Source organism: Rana temporaria, chromosome 1, assembly GCF_905171775.1.
Source record: "Rana temporaria chromosome 1, aRanTem1.1, whole genome shotgun sequence".
In the NCBI taxonomy this organism is placed as follows: domain Eukaryota; kingdom Metazoa; phylum Chordata; class Amphibia; order Anura; family Ranidae; genus Rana; species Rana temporaria.
In genome coordinates, this window is record NC_053489.1 from 353489428 (window position 1) to 353507668 (window position 18241).

General features: G+C 45.0%; 1 protein-coding gene across 1 annotated transcript in view; it reads left to right on the top strand.

The window, feature by feature from the left end:
- Positions 1-18241, top strand: part of TMEM38A (transmembrane protein 38A) — a 51262-nt gene that overhangs the window by 13719 nt on the left and 19302 nt on the right. The window contains exons 2-3 of the mRNA XM_040321102.1: positions 12383-12539; positions 17791-17975. Coding sequence (XP_040177036.1) covers positions 12383-12539; positions 17791-17975 — 342 coding nt within the window. The remainder of the gene's footprint in view (positions 1-12382; positions 12540-17790; positions 17976-18241) is intronic.

Genomic DNA, 18241 nt, shown 5'->3' on the forward strand with positions numbered 1-18241 from the left:
CACACCCCCCTTCACACAGCGGACAGGAACAGAACTGAGGCTGTCAATCACAGGCTGGAGCTCTCTCCCCTGTCACATTTTGTCTATTGATATCAGAAAAACTTGTCAGAAGTGACTCATGCAGATAGCAAAGGACCGAGGCAGCAGACATAAATAACATAAGGCTGGTCATAGATAGATCAAATCTTGGCCGGTTGAGCAGGGAGCAGAGGAGATTTGATCCATCTATGGATATGCTTGTTGTACCCAAATCATTCCATCGATCAACTTGGGTACATTCAGTCTGTCTGTTTTTTTTACATGCAATTGCTGCCGGCAGATATTACCACTAGCAGTGATCATTGTGTTCTGCTGGCTGGGAAGGCTCCCTGCTGATAGGTCTGATAGGCAAACAGCTGCATAAGTAACATATGGAGAAAAAAAAATAACACGGTCAGGCCCCGTACACACGTCCGAGGAACTCGACGGGCAAAACACATCGTTTTGCCCGTCGAGTTCCTTGTGAAGCCGCCGAGGATCTCGGCGAGGCCAAATTTGCCATTGAACAACGAGGAAATAGAGAACATGTTCTCTATTTCCTCGCCGAGGTCCTCGTCGGCTTCCTCGGCCGAAAGTGTACACACGGCCGGGTTTCTCTGCAGAATTCAGCTCCGACCGAGTTTCTGGCTGAATTCTGCCGAGAAACTCGGTCGTGTGTACGGGGCCTCAGTCACAGCACTGGGACCTGGGGAAAATAAGCAGATGAAATATAATGCCAAAGTCTACTGAGTATGTTGCATGGAAGAAGGGGGATCTGTGTTGGGTACGGTTTGGGCCTGTTGAGTGGGGGGATGGAATTAGATGGAGAAAGGAATTCTTTCCATGTGTGTTACCTAATTTTGACCTCTGAGCTCTGTCCATTACACACTCCTGGGCCCTGCACTCTGTGTGTTACGTACGCATGTACATTACACACTCCTGACCCCTGCACTCTGTGTGTTAATTACTCATGTACATTAAACACTCCTGACCCCTGCACTTTGTGTTACTTACTCATGTACATTACATACTCCTGGGCCTTGCACTCTGTGTGGTATGCACTCCTCACCCTTGTACTTTGTGTTTTACACAGTCCTGAGCCCTGCACTCTGTGTGTTACTTACTCATGTGCATTAAACACTCCTGACCCCTACACTCTGTGTGGTTACTTACTCATGTACATTACACACTCCTTGGCCTTGCACTCTGTGTGTTATGCTCTCCTGAACCTTGCAATTGTGTGTTACACACATGTGACCCCTGCACACTGTTAATTACTGCTTAACCATTACATATTCACAACCATTCCACTCTGTGCGTTACTTACTCCTTACTCTGTGCATTAGGCACTCCTGGTCCCTGCACATGTGCATTATACACTATTGACGCCTGCACTCTTTGGGGGAGATTTACCAAATCTGGTGCAACTGTGTATTGTAACCAATCAGCTTCTAATTTCAACTTGTTCAATTAAGCTTTGACACTAAGGCCTTGTACACACGACCGAGAAACTCATCGTAAAAGAAACATTGTTTTCCTCGACGGGTTCCTTGTTAGGCTTGTCGAGAATCTTGTCAAACTTTCCTTGCATACACACTGTCAATACCAAATCTTGTCGTTCTCAAACGCCGTGAAGTAAAACACGTACGACGGCACTATAAAGGGGAAGTTCGATTCCACTGGCGCCACCCTTGGGGCTCCTTTTGCTAATCTCATATTACTGCGTGTTAAGTAAAAGTTTGGTGAGAGACGATTTGCGCTTTTCAGTCTGTTACAGCGTGACAAATGTGCTATCTCCATAACGAACGCTACTTTTACCGAAGGTGCGCTCCCGTCTCATACTTTATTCTGAGCATGCGCGGGTATCTAAGCATACACACGAACGTGTTTCTCGTCGAAAACCAGCCTGACGAGGAAATTGAGACTCCCGACGAGGAAAAAGAGAACTTGTTCTCTTTTTTTCTCGTCGAATTCCACGTCAGTTTTCTCGATGAAAAACATACACACGACCGTTTTCCTCGGCAAAAAAGCTCTCCCACCAAGTTTCTTGCTGGATTCTGTAGAGGAAAACAGTTGTGTGTACGAGGCCTCAAACCTAGAAGCTGATTGGCTATTATGCACACCTACATCAGATTCTGTGTGCACCAGTTTTAGTAAATCTACCCCTTTTTGTTACTTTCTCCTGACTTTTGAACTCTGTGCATTACACACTCCTGATCCCTGAACTCTGTGGCCCAGATTCTCAAAGGAGATACGACGGCGTATCTCCAGATACAACGTCGTATCTCTGAGTCTGAGCCGTCGTATCTATGCGCCTGATTCTTAGAATCAGTTACGCATTGATTTCTATTAGATCCGACCGGCGTAAGTCTCTTACGCTGTCGTATCTCAACTGCATATTTATGCTGGCCGCTAGGGGCGTGTACGCTGATTTACGCCTAGAAATATGTAAATCAGCTAGATACGCAAATTCATGAACGTACGCCCGGCTGACACAGTATAGATACGCCGTTTATGTTAGGCTTTTCCTGGTGTAAAGTTACCCCTGCTATATGAGGCGTACATGCGGCGTACCAATGTTAAGTATGGACGTCGTTCCCGCGGCGAATTTTGAAAATTTTACTTCAGTTGTGCAAGTCGTCCGTGAATGGGGACGTCATTTACGTTCAGGTCGAAACCAACACGTCCTTGCGGCGTACTTTGGAGCAACACTGGGATAATTCACAGACGTGCGCCGTTCCTGAAAAACGTCAATCACGTCGGGTCACAAGTTATTTACATAAAACACTCCCCCCTGTTCCACATTTGAATTAGGCGGGCTTACGCCGGCCTATTTACGCTACGCCGCCGCAACTTACGGAGCAAGTGCTTTGAGAATACAGCACTTGCCCGTCTAAGTTACGGAGGCGCAACGTAAATAGGATACGTTACGCCCGCACAAAGATACGCCGATCTACGAGAATCTGGCCCTGTGTGTTTCTGCTGATCCTTGCATTCTGTGCTTTGCACATTCCAAAAAAACTGCATTCTGCATGTTTCTTACACCTGACCTCTGCACAGTGTACATTACACACTCTTGACCCCGGCACCCTGTACAATATGCACTTTGCTTGTAAAATAATCCTAACCCCTGCGCTTTTTACATTACATACATCCCTAAACAAATATCTAGGAAGCAGAAGGAGGGTCTGTCTACTATAATCACAAGATAATTCCTTGGCTGTAAAACTAGAGCCTGAATTTGGTAACCCTGTAGATGTGCTGAACCCTTTGGCTCTGTTTCCACTACTGCGATTTGTTATGCGACTTGACACATGTGAAGTCGCATGACAAGTCAAAACCCATGTATTTCAATGGTCTTCGATCTAATTGGTGCGCTACTGCACTACTTTGTTCCGACTTCGGTGCCACTTGTTCTCACATGTTTTTTTCACCGATCGCATGACATTGCATCAAAAATTGCATTGCAAAGTCGCATTGTGAATCAAATAGCGGCGCTTTACCTCTAATGCGGCCCACTGGCAGTGTGAAAGGGCTCTAAGCGCAGCACTGATGCCGCAAAAGTGTTGCACAAAACGCAGCAAAAGTCCTGCAAAAACTCCCAACGTCTAATACAATTTTCTTGTAAAATTTTCCTTGAGATTTACCAAATCCACACAATATGAAGTCAAATCTAACGATTTTCAATTTGTATGCAATCAGTCAGGATCTTGCACTACATAGCTGAAGGAAATTGAACAAGAAAATTGTATAATGAATGGCCAGCATAAGGAAAGCTTTGGCTAGATTTTTCCATTTCTGTCCTGCTGGGAAAAAACAGTTCATGTTACTAATAAATGATGACCTTTGCTATAGTGTGCATTTTATGAGCTACTCAAGGTAAAAGTGCCCCATACCCCAGTGTATATGGCATGAATGTGTATATTGCCAATAACATTCTTTTCTATGTTGACACAACTTCTGCAATCATTGTCAAAGTGTACTGGGTGGTGTTGCTAATAGTACAGAGAAGCAGATAAGATTAAATGCTCCACCCTATTGAGAAAACTACCATCGAGTTTAGGCAGATAAGTCCCTAGTTCCTCAAGTGGCGCCAAAGTTGCTGTTTTTTTTTGTTATTAAACTGAAAGCTCTGAAGCTTCCCATACACAGTCAGGCTGTTGTAGGGTTTAGATTGGTTTGTTACAATAAGTTACATAAAATAACAAAACACATACGGTATTTTTAAAGCCAAAGCAAATTAAATGCAATGGTACATTCACACCTGGGTGACAGAACTAAAATGTACTGGCTTTAAAGCAATATAAGGCAGTGGCGGCTGGTGCTCCAATTTTTTTTGGGGAGCGCAAACAAACGAAAAAAAAAAGAAAACATCAATTGCAGCCTCACTGTGCCCATTAATTGTCGCAACTGTGCCATCAAACGCTGCCACTGTGCCCATCAATTGTTGCCACTGTGCCCATCAATTGTCGCCACTGTGCCCTTTAAATTGTCGCCACTGTGCCATCAATTGTCGCCACTGTGCCATCAATTGTCATCACTGTGCCATCAATCGTCGCCACTGTGCCCATCAAAAGCAGCCACTGTGCCCATCAAACGCATCCACTGTGCCCATCAAACGCAGCCACTGTGCCATCAAACACAGCCACTGTGCCATCAAACGTTGCCACTGTGCCATCAATTGTCACCACTGTGCCATCAATTGTCGCCACGGTGCCATCAATTTCCGCCACTGTGCCATCAATTGGCGCCACTGTGCCATAAATTGCCGCCACTGTGCCATCAATTGCAGCCACTGTGCCATCAATTGTCGCCACTGTGCCATCAAACGCATCCCCTGTGCCCATCAATTGCCGCCAGTTTGCCCCATCAAATACACCAGTTTGCCCCAAAAATTTCGCCAGTTTGCCCCCTCAAATTTCGCCCGATTGCCCCCTCAAATGCCTCCAGTTTGCCCCGCCCGGCACTTACCTTTCTCGGGTCAGCCATCCTCCTCCACGCTCCCTCGATGTCTTCTTCCGCCCTCGATGTCCCTTCAGCCAATCAGGTGACCGGTAACCAGACCTGGTGAACCTGATTGACTGAGATGCGGGTTAGTGTTAACCAGGGAATGCACAGCCTGTGTGCCCTCTGGTTAACCATTTGGAAGCCGATTAGAGCCCACAGGGTGTAATCGGAAAGCCTATCAGAGCCGCTGGCTTTGATAGACACTTCCAAAACACACCCACCGCTGTTATTCAGATGGCCGGGGCTCAACAGGGGGCCGGACACCTGAATAGTGGGCAGCAGCGGTGACAATACATAGATTCATGCAATGCACCCACTATGGATGCACCGCCACTGATATAAGGTATCGTCATTAAAGTGGCGTTAAACCCCAAACCAAACAAGTAATATATTGCATTAAATGTGGTAGTTGCATTTGTTTTCCTTTTTCAGGCTTTTTTCCCTCTGTTTTCACCTGATGGTCTTGCCAGTAACACACCTTCTGTAGTAGGATTCATTGTGTTATTTTTAGGCCACTGTAATATCACAGTTTTTTTCACTTATTGCAGGGTTATACTTTTTGTTTTCCTGTATTCGAGTAATGTGGAAGTAGGAATTACAGAGACACAATTGGACAGCAGCATTGTCAGTCTGGGGGGAGAGTTAGGCCTTGTACACACGACTGGATCTGTCCGCTGATACTTGTCCGCGGACCAGTTTCAGCAGACAAGTTCGGTCGTGTGTACGGCCGACCGGACAGGTTTCCAGCAGACATTTGTCCAGCCGACCGTTTTCCAGCGGACAAAAACCTGTCCGCTGGAAACCTGTCCGTCGGACATGTTCGGTCATCTGTACAGACTCACCGGATATGTCTGATCGGCTGCCATCCCTCGAATGCGTCAAAGTGATTTGACACATGCATGGAAGCATTGACCTTCCAGGGTCGTGCACGTCGCCGTGTCATCGTCGCGGCGATGGCACGGCCACGTCACCGCGCTGTCTGTCCGCGCGGATTTCTGTCTGATGGTGTGTACAACCATCAGACAGAAATCTCCGGGCGGACATGTCCGCTGAAAACGGTCCGGCGGACCGTTTTCAGCAGACAGTCCGCTCGTCTGTATGGGGCCTTAGATGCACTAGCAGATTTGGATACACTAAAAAATTGAAGCCAAATTCCAGCTCACACTTTTTAAGCAGGTACAGAAAACTGTTTTGTGCCTTTTGGGATAACCACTTTACGTAAACAAATAAAAGCTGATCATTGTGGGCCCCCCTGTCAGTGGAAATGGTTTGTCTCAATGCTCTAACTGAATCTGTAGGACAGCATGTTCTGTTGAAAAACATCAGACGTGCTGGTCAGATCACCAGGTGAATATAAAAGAAAGAAAGTTTAAAAAAGAAAATGAATGCAGCTATCACATCTAAGAATTGGTAAGCTGCAATATAATAAATCTTTGCTTTGGGGTTTAAGGCCCTTTTCACACGAGGATGGATCCGTTCAGCAAACTCCGCCAGCTCAGCGGGAGATCGATCCCTTAATCTCCGCTGAGCCGGCAGATGACAGGTCCATTTTTGCTCACTGAGCGGGGAGGGGCCTGTCAGAGCCCCGCTTATTTCTATAAGGAGATCAGACGAAAATAGACAGATAGCTGGATTCAGATAGCTTTACGCCGGCGTATCAGTAGATACGCCGACGTAACTCTGAATCTACGCCGTCCTAAATTTAAGCATATTTTGGAAACCAGATACGCTTAAATTAGGCTAAGATACGAGAGGTGTAAGTCTCCTACGCCGTCGTATCTTAGGGTGCAATATTTAGGCTGGCCGCTAGGTGGCGCTTCATTGAGTTTGGCGTAGAATATGCAAATCACTAGATACGCCGATTCAGAAACGTACGTGCACCCGGCGCATTTTTTTTACTTCGTTTACGTACGGCTTTTTCCAGCGTAAAGTTAGTCGAACAAATAGCTGGCCTAGTCAATGTTAAGTATGGCCGTCGTTTTCGCGTCAAAATTTTACATTTTTACGTTGTTTGCGTAAGTCGTCCGTGAATGGGGTTGAACGTAATTTACGTTCACGTCAAAACCAATACGTCCTTGCGGCGTACTTTGGAGCAATGCATACTGGGAAATGTACACGGACGGCGCATGCGCCGTTCGTAAAAAACGTCAATCACCGTCGGGTCACCAATCATTTACATAAAACACGCCCCCTCATCCTCATTTGAATTAGGAGCGCTTATGCCGGCCCCATTTACGCTACGCCGCCGTAAATTAGGAGGCAAGTGCTTTGTGAATACAGCACTTGCCTCTCTGACTTACGGCAGCGTAGCGTAAATACGCTACGCTACGCCGCCTGAAAGATGCGCCGCCCTACCTGAATCTAGCTAAGAATGTCAGTTTTCATCAGATCCCACCTGATCCGATCCACCAGACGGATGGCGAATGTATTGCCATACAGCTGTTTTAAGTGGACCGGATGGCAGGCGGGTGTCAGCAGACACGTCCTTGCTGACATCCGCCCGCCCATAGGAGTCAATAGGTGGCCCGCTCGGATCCGCCTGAAAAACAGACAGGTGGATATGAGCGCGCTTATGAAATGGAGACAAACTACGGTTCCTATAATTGTTTGTATGCGACACCTTAAAAGCCTTTACAGGTTACCAGTTTAGAGTTAAACATGAGCTATGGCACTAGAATTATTGCTCTCACTCCAATGTTCGCAGCGATACTTCATGTGTGGTGCAATCACTGTTCACATATGCGTGCTGGACATGCATGTGTGTGGGGGCGGGGCCTACTCCCTGTGCACGTGGGGGTAGTTTTTTGTGTTTCACCAATGCCCAGGACCAGACAGGGCCACGTTTATGTGAACACCAACATTAGGGCAGAACTCCAGCTTAGAGATGAGCCAAAAACTGTGTGCAGCTGTGTAACGACATACAGCTTTTGGGAAACTGACCACTAGAGAGGAAGCCAGAGCACCATTCCCCTCACTACCAGAGGACCTGTCATTCATCCCTGGTACCACTCCTCGCTGTCTGGCTACTATGCATTCCCACCAGTTCATGATTACCCACCTCCTCCAACTTCTGTATTGCGTTAACCCTTCATGGTGGCTCTCCGTTCCTTCCTCTTAAACCGTAAGTGCTTAGGCCCTGTTCTTATAGTTACGCTATGCACCACCATGCACCCCTTTATAATTAACTTCAGACCAGGTTTTTGACCGGTTAACAATTGTTTTACTGCAATAATACACTCCAAGTTCACAAAGTTCTCCTCTAACTAGCCCCAGTCTGCCCATGCATACCTTTCTAGGTAACAGTCCATATAACTGGTAGACCCCTTGAGAGGACTTCTCTCCACTTTCCAATGCAATCCCTGCTTCCCCTCCTCCTGAGTCCAGCCTCCCCCTATTTATATGTACCACAGGGTGGAGGGCAAAGCCTGTAAAAGCCTGGGAAAATCAGAACCTGCAGCAATAATCTGGCAACTGCTTACATGAACACTTGCATTTGCGGTCATGGGGAGATGGGGACGTTTTTATATATTTTTTTATAATTTTTATTTACTTTTGCGCTTAAATTTTTTTTTTCATTTAACTTTATTGCTATCACAAGCTTTGGGCAGTGACAGATACTCTCTAATAGGCCCAGGGCTGTCTTAATGAGAGGGCACACCTGGGCACTGCCCAGGAGCCCCAGCTGCATGGGGGGCCCCTGTTTTTTTCCCCAAAAGCAGCTGGTCCTTGAGCCCAGGCTGCCCTGAAATTGGGGGCCCCATGATGGCACTGAGAGTGATAGATACACAGGGGAGGCCATCTGCCTCCTACCTACTTGATGTCTGTTTACCCGCACTGTCATCATTGTAGGGGCCCAGAGCATTACTTTGCCTAGGGGCCCATGATCCCATTAAGACGGCCCTGAATAGGCCCCTTACCTCCTCTGCCCTCCAAGAGAGCCAATGTAATTTTCTGGCAAAAATAACTGGCCAGGGAAACAGCACCAAAACCAGTAGTGACTTAATCCTTGTCCCTTCTGGCTTCATTAGTCACAGATGAGATGAAGAAATGGATGCTCCCCCTCTCCACTGTGTACATCCAACCTGACCACTTACAGAGGTCATAGGCTCCCCGGTAGAATGGGAGAACCTGTGAACAGCAGCGACAGGGGGGAGGGGGGGTCCCTTCCGAGCACTATAACTGTGATTTGGGGACCTGTACAGCCGCTCGGATCACCTTTACAGTAAAGTGTATTGCAGGCTCTAAAAAAGGATACCAGGATCATGGCTGCAGCTGCATTTTCCTCAATGAATGCATGGAGTTCTCTGATTGGACGAGGTGGAGAGTGTGACATCACTGCCCAGCCTCTCCACCTCGTTCAATCAGAGAATGCCTTGCATTTATTGAGAAAAATGCAAGGCATTCTGTGAATGGCGCCCGTGCTGAGCGAGCAACCCCCCCTTACCGCCCTTTTCCTGCCATAGTTACTATGCAGCAGGGCAGCCTCTGGCATGGGACCTGGAAGACAGTGTGGATCACTATAGCAGTGGTGACTATCAACGTGATTCTCCACTTCCACAGCAGTTACATATGTATGAAATATGTATGCTTTCTATGGTTAAAGCTGGACGAATGTAACTAAGCAATCGTATCCAAACCTGGAGTTCGGCTTTAGGCTTTCTTGGTTTGGTCTCCTAATATGAAGAAATCATGCTAGTGAGAATTTGACATGAATTAGATCATGCATCTATGAGTTTGGTTTCTATATAAGTCACAGCTACAGGTTTTATTTATTTATGAAGTGATTGGCCTACTACAATGTGATACTTTGCATGTATACAGTACATTGGGGTTGATTTATTAAAGGGAAATCCACTGTCCACTGTCACTGTAGATCGCTTTAGATCTGAGGGGAAGAGCTAAAATAAGGGGAAGCTCTGCTGATTTTATCATCCTGTGCAAGCAAAAATGCTGTTTTTTATTTTCCTTGCATGTCCCCCTCAGATCTACAGCAACTGCACTTCCAAGTGCACTTGTAGTGCAAAGTGGATTTGCCTTTAGTAAATAACCCCCATTGTGTACAATATTTACTCTTGGTAACTGTATATATTTACTTGTATAGATGCGTAGACACCCTAATGTTAAACAGTAGTGAGAGGGCATTGTTATGTCAACAGCATCATGCCTTACAAAGACTAAGCTTGGCTACATCAAGGTTACACGGATTGTTACAGATGAATAGTAATACAGTAGTAGTAATAGTAGTAATAGTACTTCCCTGAATCAAAAATACACCAAGCTTATCAAGCAAGTCTCCCTACTTCTAAAATCCACAAATCAGTCATTGTTTTTGAATGGGGCCCCTTAGAAATCTTGGAACTTGAGTTAGTGCTAGCATAGCCCATAGTTCGGGATGCCTTGAATGTATTCCATTTAAGTACCTGCAAGGTACAATATATAAGGAAACAAGGGCCCGGATTCAGAAAGGAGTTACGACGGCGTATCTCCAGATACGCCGTCGTAACTCTGAGTGTGTCGTAACTCACTGTTGCCTAGATACGAGCGGCGTAAGTCTCCTACGCCGTCGTATCTTGGGATGCATATTTACGCTGGCCGCTAGGTGGCGCTTCCGTTGATTTCCGCGTAGAATATGCAAATGAGTTAGATACGCCGATTCAGAAACGTATGTGCGCCCGGCGCATTGATTTACGTCGTTTATGTAAGGCTTTTTTCGGCGTAAAGTTACCCCTGCTATATGAGGCGTAGCCAATGTTAAGTATGGACGTCGGCACAGTGTAAAATGTTATGTCGTTTGCGTAAGTCGTACGCGAATAGGGCTGTGTGTAAGTTACGTTCACGTCTAAAGCAATGACTATTTGCGGCGTAATTTGGAGCATGCGCACTGGGATACTTTCACGGACGGCGCATGCGCCGTTCGTTAGGAGCGTCAATTACGTAGGGTCACGAGTCATTAGCATACAACACGCCCACTCCATGCCTACTTTGAATTAGGCGGGCTTACGCCGGACCAGTTACACTACGCCGCCGTAACTTAGAGCGCAAGTTCTTTCTGAATACGGGACCTGCCGCTCTAAGTTACGGCGGCGTAGTGTATCTGAGATACGTTACGCCCGCCGAAACTTATGCAATTCTATCTGAATCTGGCCCATTGACTTTATTTCTAACTAATATCAACAGGGTCTTTTTGTCCAATATAAAGTTTTTCTAAGAGGATACAAAACAGTTTCTGTGGCTCAGAGTTTGTCCTGTCCATTGATATGTTTGATCCAGTGCACTTCTCATCTAACAACCATGAAGGACTTTGACAGGTGTCCCTCAGCCTTTGCCCCTCTCCTGACCTATTGCCTATAATTAGACCCTATACTGAAGGATCAGCTGTCTGCCCTCCCATTCTGTCTTCCCATAGCAACATCTAACTCACACAGTTGGTTATTAACACTTTTGCTGCCAAGCCAAGTTAAGCTATATGAGGGACCTTTAAGGCAATGAATGTAATGTGCAATGTTAATATTCAGGCCTGCAGCTTTGGAAAACCATTTGCCTAGGCTGGCAAAACGTCACTTGGCTGCAAACTCACTTTTTTTTTATCATACACATGACCTTCCTTTCGAACTATAAAACCAAAACCCTATTGAAGCATATAGAGGCCCGATTGACAAAGGCCCTAATGGTGACCATCACCCTAAAATAATTTTACATCAGTATAAGTCTTTGCTTGTACAAAATGATCTTTTTGCTATACAGTTGAACCTTGGATTACGAGCATAAGTATGCTCGTAATCCAAAGTACTTGTATATCAAAGCAAGTTTTCCCATTGAAGTGAATGGAAACAAAAATAATTAGTTCCGCATTGACGTAAATGGGATGCAATACCGAATGCGGCCAGAGGTGGGGGGCACCAGAGAGCCTTGGAACTGGCGAAAAGGCCCGAGGACACTTCAGCTCTGGTTCCCTCGCCCCCGTACCTCAGGCCAAATCAGGTACTGCAGGCCAATATTTGACTCTGCACGACTCCTGCCCCCCGTACCTCAGGCCAAATGAGGTACTGCAGGCCTATGTTCGGCTTTGCTCGGCTCCTGCGCCCCCATACCTCAGGCCAAATGAGGTATTGCAGGCCTATTTAGCTTGAATTCTGCTCGTCTTGCAAATCAAGACTCGCAAAACCGAGTCAGAATAAAAAAAAAAAAGTTGCTCGCAAATCAAAACGCTCTCAAACCAAGTTACTCTTAAACCAAGGTTCCACTGTAATTGTTGCATACTGAGAATGTTGCATACTGACAATGTACTCATATAGAGATGTTTGGCAAATTGTAGCTCAGGTTTTAATATCCCTCAATTGTCTTTTCTCTTGTGAAGGTGCTGTGGCTCTTTCCAGACGCAGTCCAGTAGCCTCCTGGTTATGTGCGATGCTCTACTGCTTTGGCAGCTACATTCTTGCAGATGTCTTACTTGGTGATTCACCCATAGACTACTTCAGCAATAATTCCAATATACTTTTGGCTTCAGCTGTTTGGTAAGCTCACAGCATTGTAAATCGCTATATAATATTGATTATTTTTCTGTTGCATATATAACGATAAAAAACATAGCATGAACTGTTAAGAGTATCAAAAGCTTCAAGATATTAACCACTGACCTTTTAACAATATATGCTATGGTATCATGATGACATTACTGTGCTTTTCCCGTAGTAACATTATACCTGTACCAGTAAAATACCATGTAAAATGATGCTTCTGTGCATGCACATATATGGGATGATCTAGATTTAAAGGAAGTATGTAAAGCAGCTAGGCTTGCTTGGAGATGTCAGTATACAGATTGTACTCCCGCTATCAGGGCTGCTGAAAAGGCAGTACAGCCAGCCCTCCTGTGCTGGGCCCAGGCCCCATCAGTTCAAAAGGGGGGGCCCAGTCACCTGTTGAGCAAGAGGTCCGGATGTACTGTCTTATTGCATACACTGATCCTCTTCTACCACCCCCTGCAGCGCTGCCAGCTTCTCCTCCTCTTTTTTCCTTTGACTGCAGTAACATGCACAATTCTGAATATTGCTGCATTCCTTGGTATATTTATTGAAGCATTAAAATCACATCACAGGTATGACAGGAACATAAAGGGTAACGCGTTTTGCGCTAACGTCAGTGCTTACTCAACCCCCCCCCCCGGCTGCACTGCAAAGGGATTGGTTCTAGCACATCCGCTTCTTCTATCTGCTGTCTGGGTCTCCTGTGTACCCCTTTCCCCTGCAGTGCTGCCATCTTCCCTTCCTCTCCCACCAGAAGCTGGCCCCTTCCTTTCCTGAATGAACACAGTGAGAGATCGTACCAATTACTCTTGTGTCCAATTATCAGTGAGGCATAGTAAACAGTGTTTACTATGCTTCAGTTTGTAAATGAGCAGGAAGCCTCAAAGCGCTTCCTATTCATTCATCTGTGCAGCTGAGGCTACAGAGAAAGGGATGGAAAAATCTATATCCTCTGTCACTTTCGGACAGGAGAAGGGTGCCATGTCAGGTAGGCTGTATGGCGACCAGTGATTTCTAAAAGCTGCCTTGCCTGCTATCCTTGCAATGTTCTCTTATGCCTTGTACACACAATCAGAATTTCCGTCAGGATAAACTCCAACAGATTTTTCCAACGGAATTCCGTAATTTTATGAAAGGCAAATCCACTTTGCACTTGAAATTTCACTGAAAGTGCACTTGGAAGTGCAGTTGCTGTAGATCCGAGGGGGACATGCAAGGAAAATAAAAACAGCATTTTAGCTTGCACATGATTGGATAATAAAATCAGCAGAGCTTCCCCTCATTTCAGATCTACCCCTCAGTTTTACAGCGACTGTACTTCCAAGTGCACTTTCAGTTTAATTTCAAGTGCAGAATAGAAAATTCCGCGCCAAATATAAATAAGTACTAAATTAAACTAAATAAGCTGCTCCTCAAAGAACAATACTGAATTGTGATAATGAAAATGGAAGGTAGAGGGCGCTCAACCACACAATAGTGATTGTGAAATGTGGAATACCACACAACACCGTGCAACAATTAATAATAAAAATAAGTTTCCAAAAGCATATGTGAACAGTGATTGCTGAAACAATATAAATCAATATACAGCAGAAATGTCCCACACAGATGTGCATGAATACGCAGATTCCTCTGCAGTGTAAGCAAAAAACACTGAAGTTCACTATGTTAACCTCTTGACCACCGCCCCATGTCAAAAAGACGTCCTCCTTTTTAAAGTTGAATATCTCGATAACGGCAGCAGCTGCTGCCACAACCGAGATATTCATCTTTTCAGGGGGCGGTGGTGTACACGATAACGGCGGTCTCCGCGGCGGATTCGCCGCGAGATCGCCGTTATCGGTGGCGGGAGAGGGGCCCCCCCCCTCCCGCCGCTCTCCCGCGCCCTCCGCCGCTTACCGGAGCCGTCGGTAGCGGCGGAGGGGATCCGATGTGTCCGGCAGCTGAGCGGGGACGGGACTGAAGGAGAAATCTCCTTCACCCGTCCTCATAGCTCTGCTGGGCGGAAGTGACGTCAAAACGTCAGTCCCGCCCAGCCTCTTAAAGAAACATTTTTTTTTTTGTCATTTGAAAAAATGACATTTTTTTTTTTTTTTTTGCATTTGAGTCTAATTATGAGATCTGAGGTCTTTTTGACCCCAGATCTCATATTTAAGAGGACCTGTCATGCTTTTTTCTATTACAAGGGATGTTTACATTCCTTGTAATAGGAATAAAAGTGATCAATTTTTTTTTTTTTTTTTTTCAGTGTAAAAAATTATAAAACTAAATAAAAATAAATAAGAAAACCAAAAAAAATTTTTTTAAAGCGCCCCGTCCCGACGAGCTTGCGCGCAGAAGCAAACGCATACGCGAGTAGCGCCCGCATATGAAAACGGTATTCAAACCACACAAGTGAGGTATCGCCGCGATCGTTAGAGTGAGAGCAATAATTCTAGCCCTAGACCTACTCTGCAACTCAAAAAATGCAACCTGTAGAATTTTTTAAACGTCGCCTATCGAGATTTTTAAGGGTAAAAGTTTGACGCCATGCCACGAGCGGGCGCAATTTTTAAGCGTGACATGTTGGGTATCATTTTACTCGGCGTAACATTATCTTTCACAATATATAAAAAAATTGGGCAAAATGTATTGTTGTCTTATTTTTTAATTCAAAAAAGTGATTTTTATCCAAAAAAAGTGCGCTTGTAAGACCGCTGCGCAAATACGGTGTGACAAAAAGTATTGCAATGACTGCCATTTTATTCCCTAGGATGTCTGCTAAAAAAAATATATATAATGTTTGGGGGTTCTGATTAATTTTCTAGCAAAAAAATTGTGATTTTCACATGAAGGAGAGAAGTGCCAGAATTTACCTGGTGGGCAAGTGGTTAAACACCAAAAAAATAAAAAAATAGAGTCCCAATAGCATGCATAGAAAGCCAAACGAATCTTGACAATTGCTGTGATCTTCCTAGTGGAGAAAAGTAGAAAATGCCACCACCATACTTTTCAAATTTCATTTGTTTCCACCCAAGGTGCTTTGTATATAAAGTGCTCTTACCAGAGCCTGTTGACCACTTTACTTAAAAAGATGGTCATATGGGCTAGTGCAGGATTGTGCCTACACACACATGGATATGGACTATTGAATCTCGTTTCCAGGCGTTCCAGATAAGGATGATATGCAAAAAAAAGAGAACCGGTAGACGCCGATAGCGTAATAACGTTTTTCAAGTGCACTTTGCACTTTTATAGCCAGATTCAGTAAAAGTTAGGCCAGCGTATCAGTAGATACGCCGACCTAACTCGGAATTTGCGCTGTCCTAAGTTTAAGTGTATTCTTAAACAGAGATACACTTAAACCTCTCTAAGATACGACGGCTTGCGCCGTCCTATCTTAGGGTGCAATATTTAGGCTGACCCCTAGGTGGCGCTTCCATTGCGGTCGGCGTAGAATATGTAAATCAGTAGATACGCCTATTCACGAACGTACGCCCGGCCGACGCAGTACAGATATGCCGTTTACGTAACGCATTATCAGGCCTACAGTTATTCCATCAAATAGCTGGAATAGTATTGTTAAGTATGGCCGCCGTTCCTGCTTCGAAATTCAAAAATTTTACGTTGTTTGCGTAAGTCGTCCGTGAATAGGGATTTACGTCATGTACGTCCACGTCGAAATCAATAGGCCCGTGCGGCGTACGTTGCCGCAATGCACACTGGGATATGTAGGCGGACGGCGCATGCGCCGTTCCAAAAAAACGTCAATCATGTCAGGTCAAACAAAATTAACATTAAACACGCCCCCTCAGCCATTTTGAATTAGGCGCCCTTACGCCCGCCCGCTTTAGGCTACGCCGCCCTAACTTAGCAGGCAAGTACTTTGTGAATCATGTACTTGCCTCGCTAACTTACGGCGGCGTAGTGTAAACACAATACACTACGCCGCCGCAAAGTTAGGATGCCCTTTCTGAATCTAGCTATTAGTTTGCACTTGTAGTGCAAAGTGGATTTGCCTTTTGTAAATAACCCCCTATGTGGCTGCAAATGGAGAAATAAGCTCAGTCTAATCAATAAGGATTGTCAGTCTGATTAATCAAGGTTGTTTTAAAGTAGAATAATAATGTGATAAAAGTTTCACTTTCTGTATGTTACGCACGCACAGGGTTGCCAACCGCCAGTAAATTTACTGACAGTTTGTAAAAATCTGTGATTTTTTTTTTACAACTGCCAGTAAATTTCAGGGGCTAATAATTTCACGCTGTGTTGACTTTTTAAGTGTAAATCAAGCAAATGACTTTGTTATAGGTATTGTCAGTGTTTCCATATCATGTTTATACTGTTCAAATATGTACAAACTGTGTTAGTTTTCAATAGGAGTTCTGTAATTTCTCAGGTTGCCAGTAAAAAATGTGCTCCGCCAGTAAATTTTCCATGTTTTGTCAGTAGAAAATGCTGCAGGAGGTTGGCAACCCTGCCCTGGCACTCTGTACATTCCGCACCCCTTAACCCTGCACTCTGTGCAATATTTACTCTTGACCCAGGAGCAGAGTAGGCTCATGTGTTATATAACCCTCCATAAACGGAGTTGTGCTATGGGTCAGAACTGTGTAAATTTCAGGACTGGGTGTACTTATACTGTATATGTAAAGGACATATCATGTGTATTTGCCTAGAGTTTTGCTTTAAAGGGTTTAAGTGTACACACAATGCTTTCCACCTAGAGTGAACCAGAGGTGAGTTTACAAGGATTAATAAAGCAAATACAAGACTGCTGAAGCATTAGTAAAAGCTTGGCATTATCCAACATATTCCATATACATGTGAAAATATATTGTACAATATTAGTGTTTTAGTATCGCCCAGCCACACAATAGCAGTCTATTTCCAGATATGCTCAGTCGTTTCCATTTGCAGTATCTTCCCATGGCAAAGCAAGCATAGTGGCTCTTCCTTTTTAGTTTCTTTCGAATCTTGTTCTCCCACCTGCTCACTTCCCATGTGTTACCAAAGACAGCTGCTGTCATTTCTATTGACCTTTACAGTAGTGCCCCAAATGGCTGGTGAAGCATTTTGTGGATTGCCATGTCGCAGCAGAATTCCAGTCTGATAAAGCTGCAGTTTTAATTCTTTGTCGTCGTTTTTGGTCTTATGTCCTTGGCCTGTTCCTCTACCCATGTACAGGCAGGTCTGAGGCACCAATGTATAGGTTGCATTACTAACTGGTTAACTAAATTGTGATTTTTCATTACTGCAGGTACTTGGTGTTCTACTGTCCATTGAACCTGTTCTACAAGATAGTTAGCTTCCTGCCTATTAAACTAGTGCTTGTTGGGATGAAAGAGGTAGTCCGGGTACGCAAAATTGCCATTGGAATCCACCATGCCCACCACCATTACCACCATGGATGGGTTATCATGGTACTCATTGGATGGGTGAAAGGTAAGCTAATATGTAAACACAATAAGGTGACTCTTACCCCGTTATTAAATTGTGGTGTGCTACTCTTTAAAGCTTCATCTTAAGGTCCAGCAAGTTTTGTTTTTAATAGTAGTAATCCACTCCTGCTTACATTTTGTGGAACAAAATATGTGCTGGGCATAACAGTACATCCAGAGGTGCAGGCCCGTCGGAACCCGACAGGCAAAGCAGGCATTTGCCTGGGGCCCCGAGCTGGCCAGGGGCCCCCGAGCTGGCCAGGGGCCCCA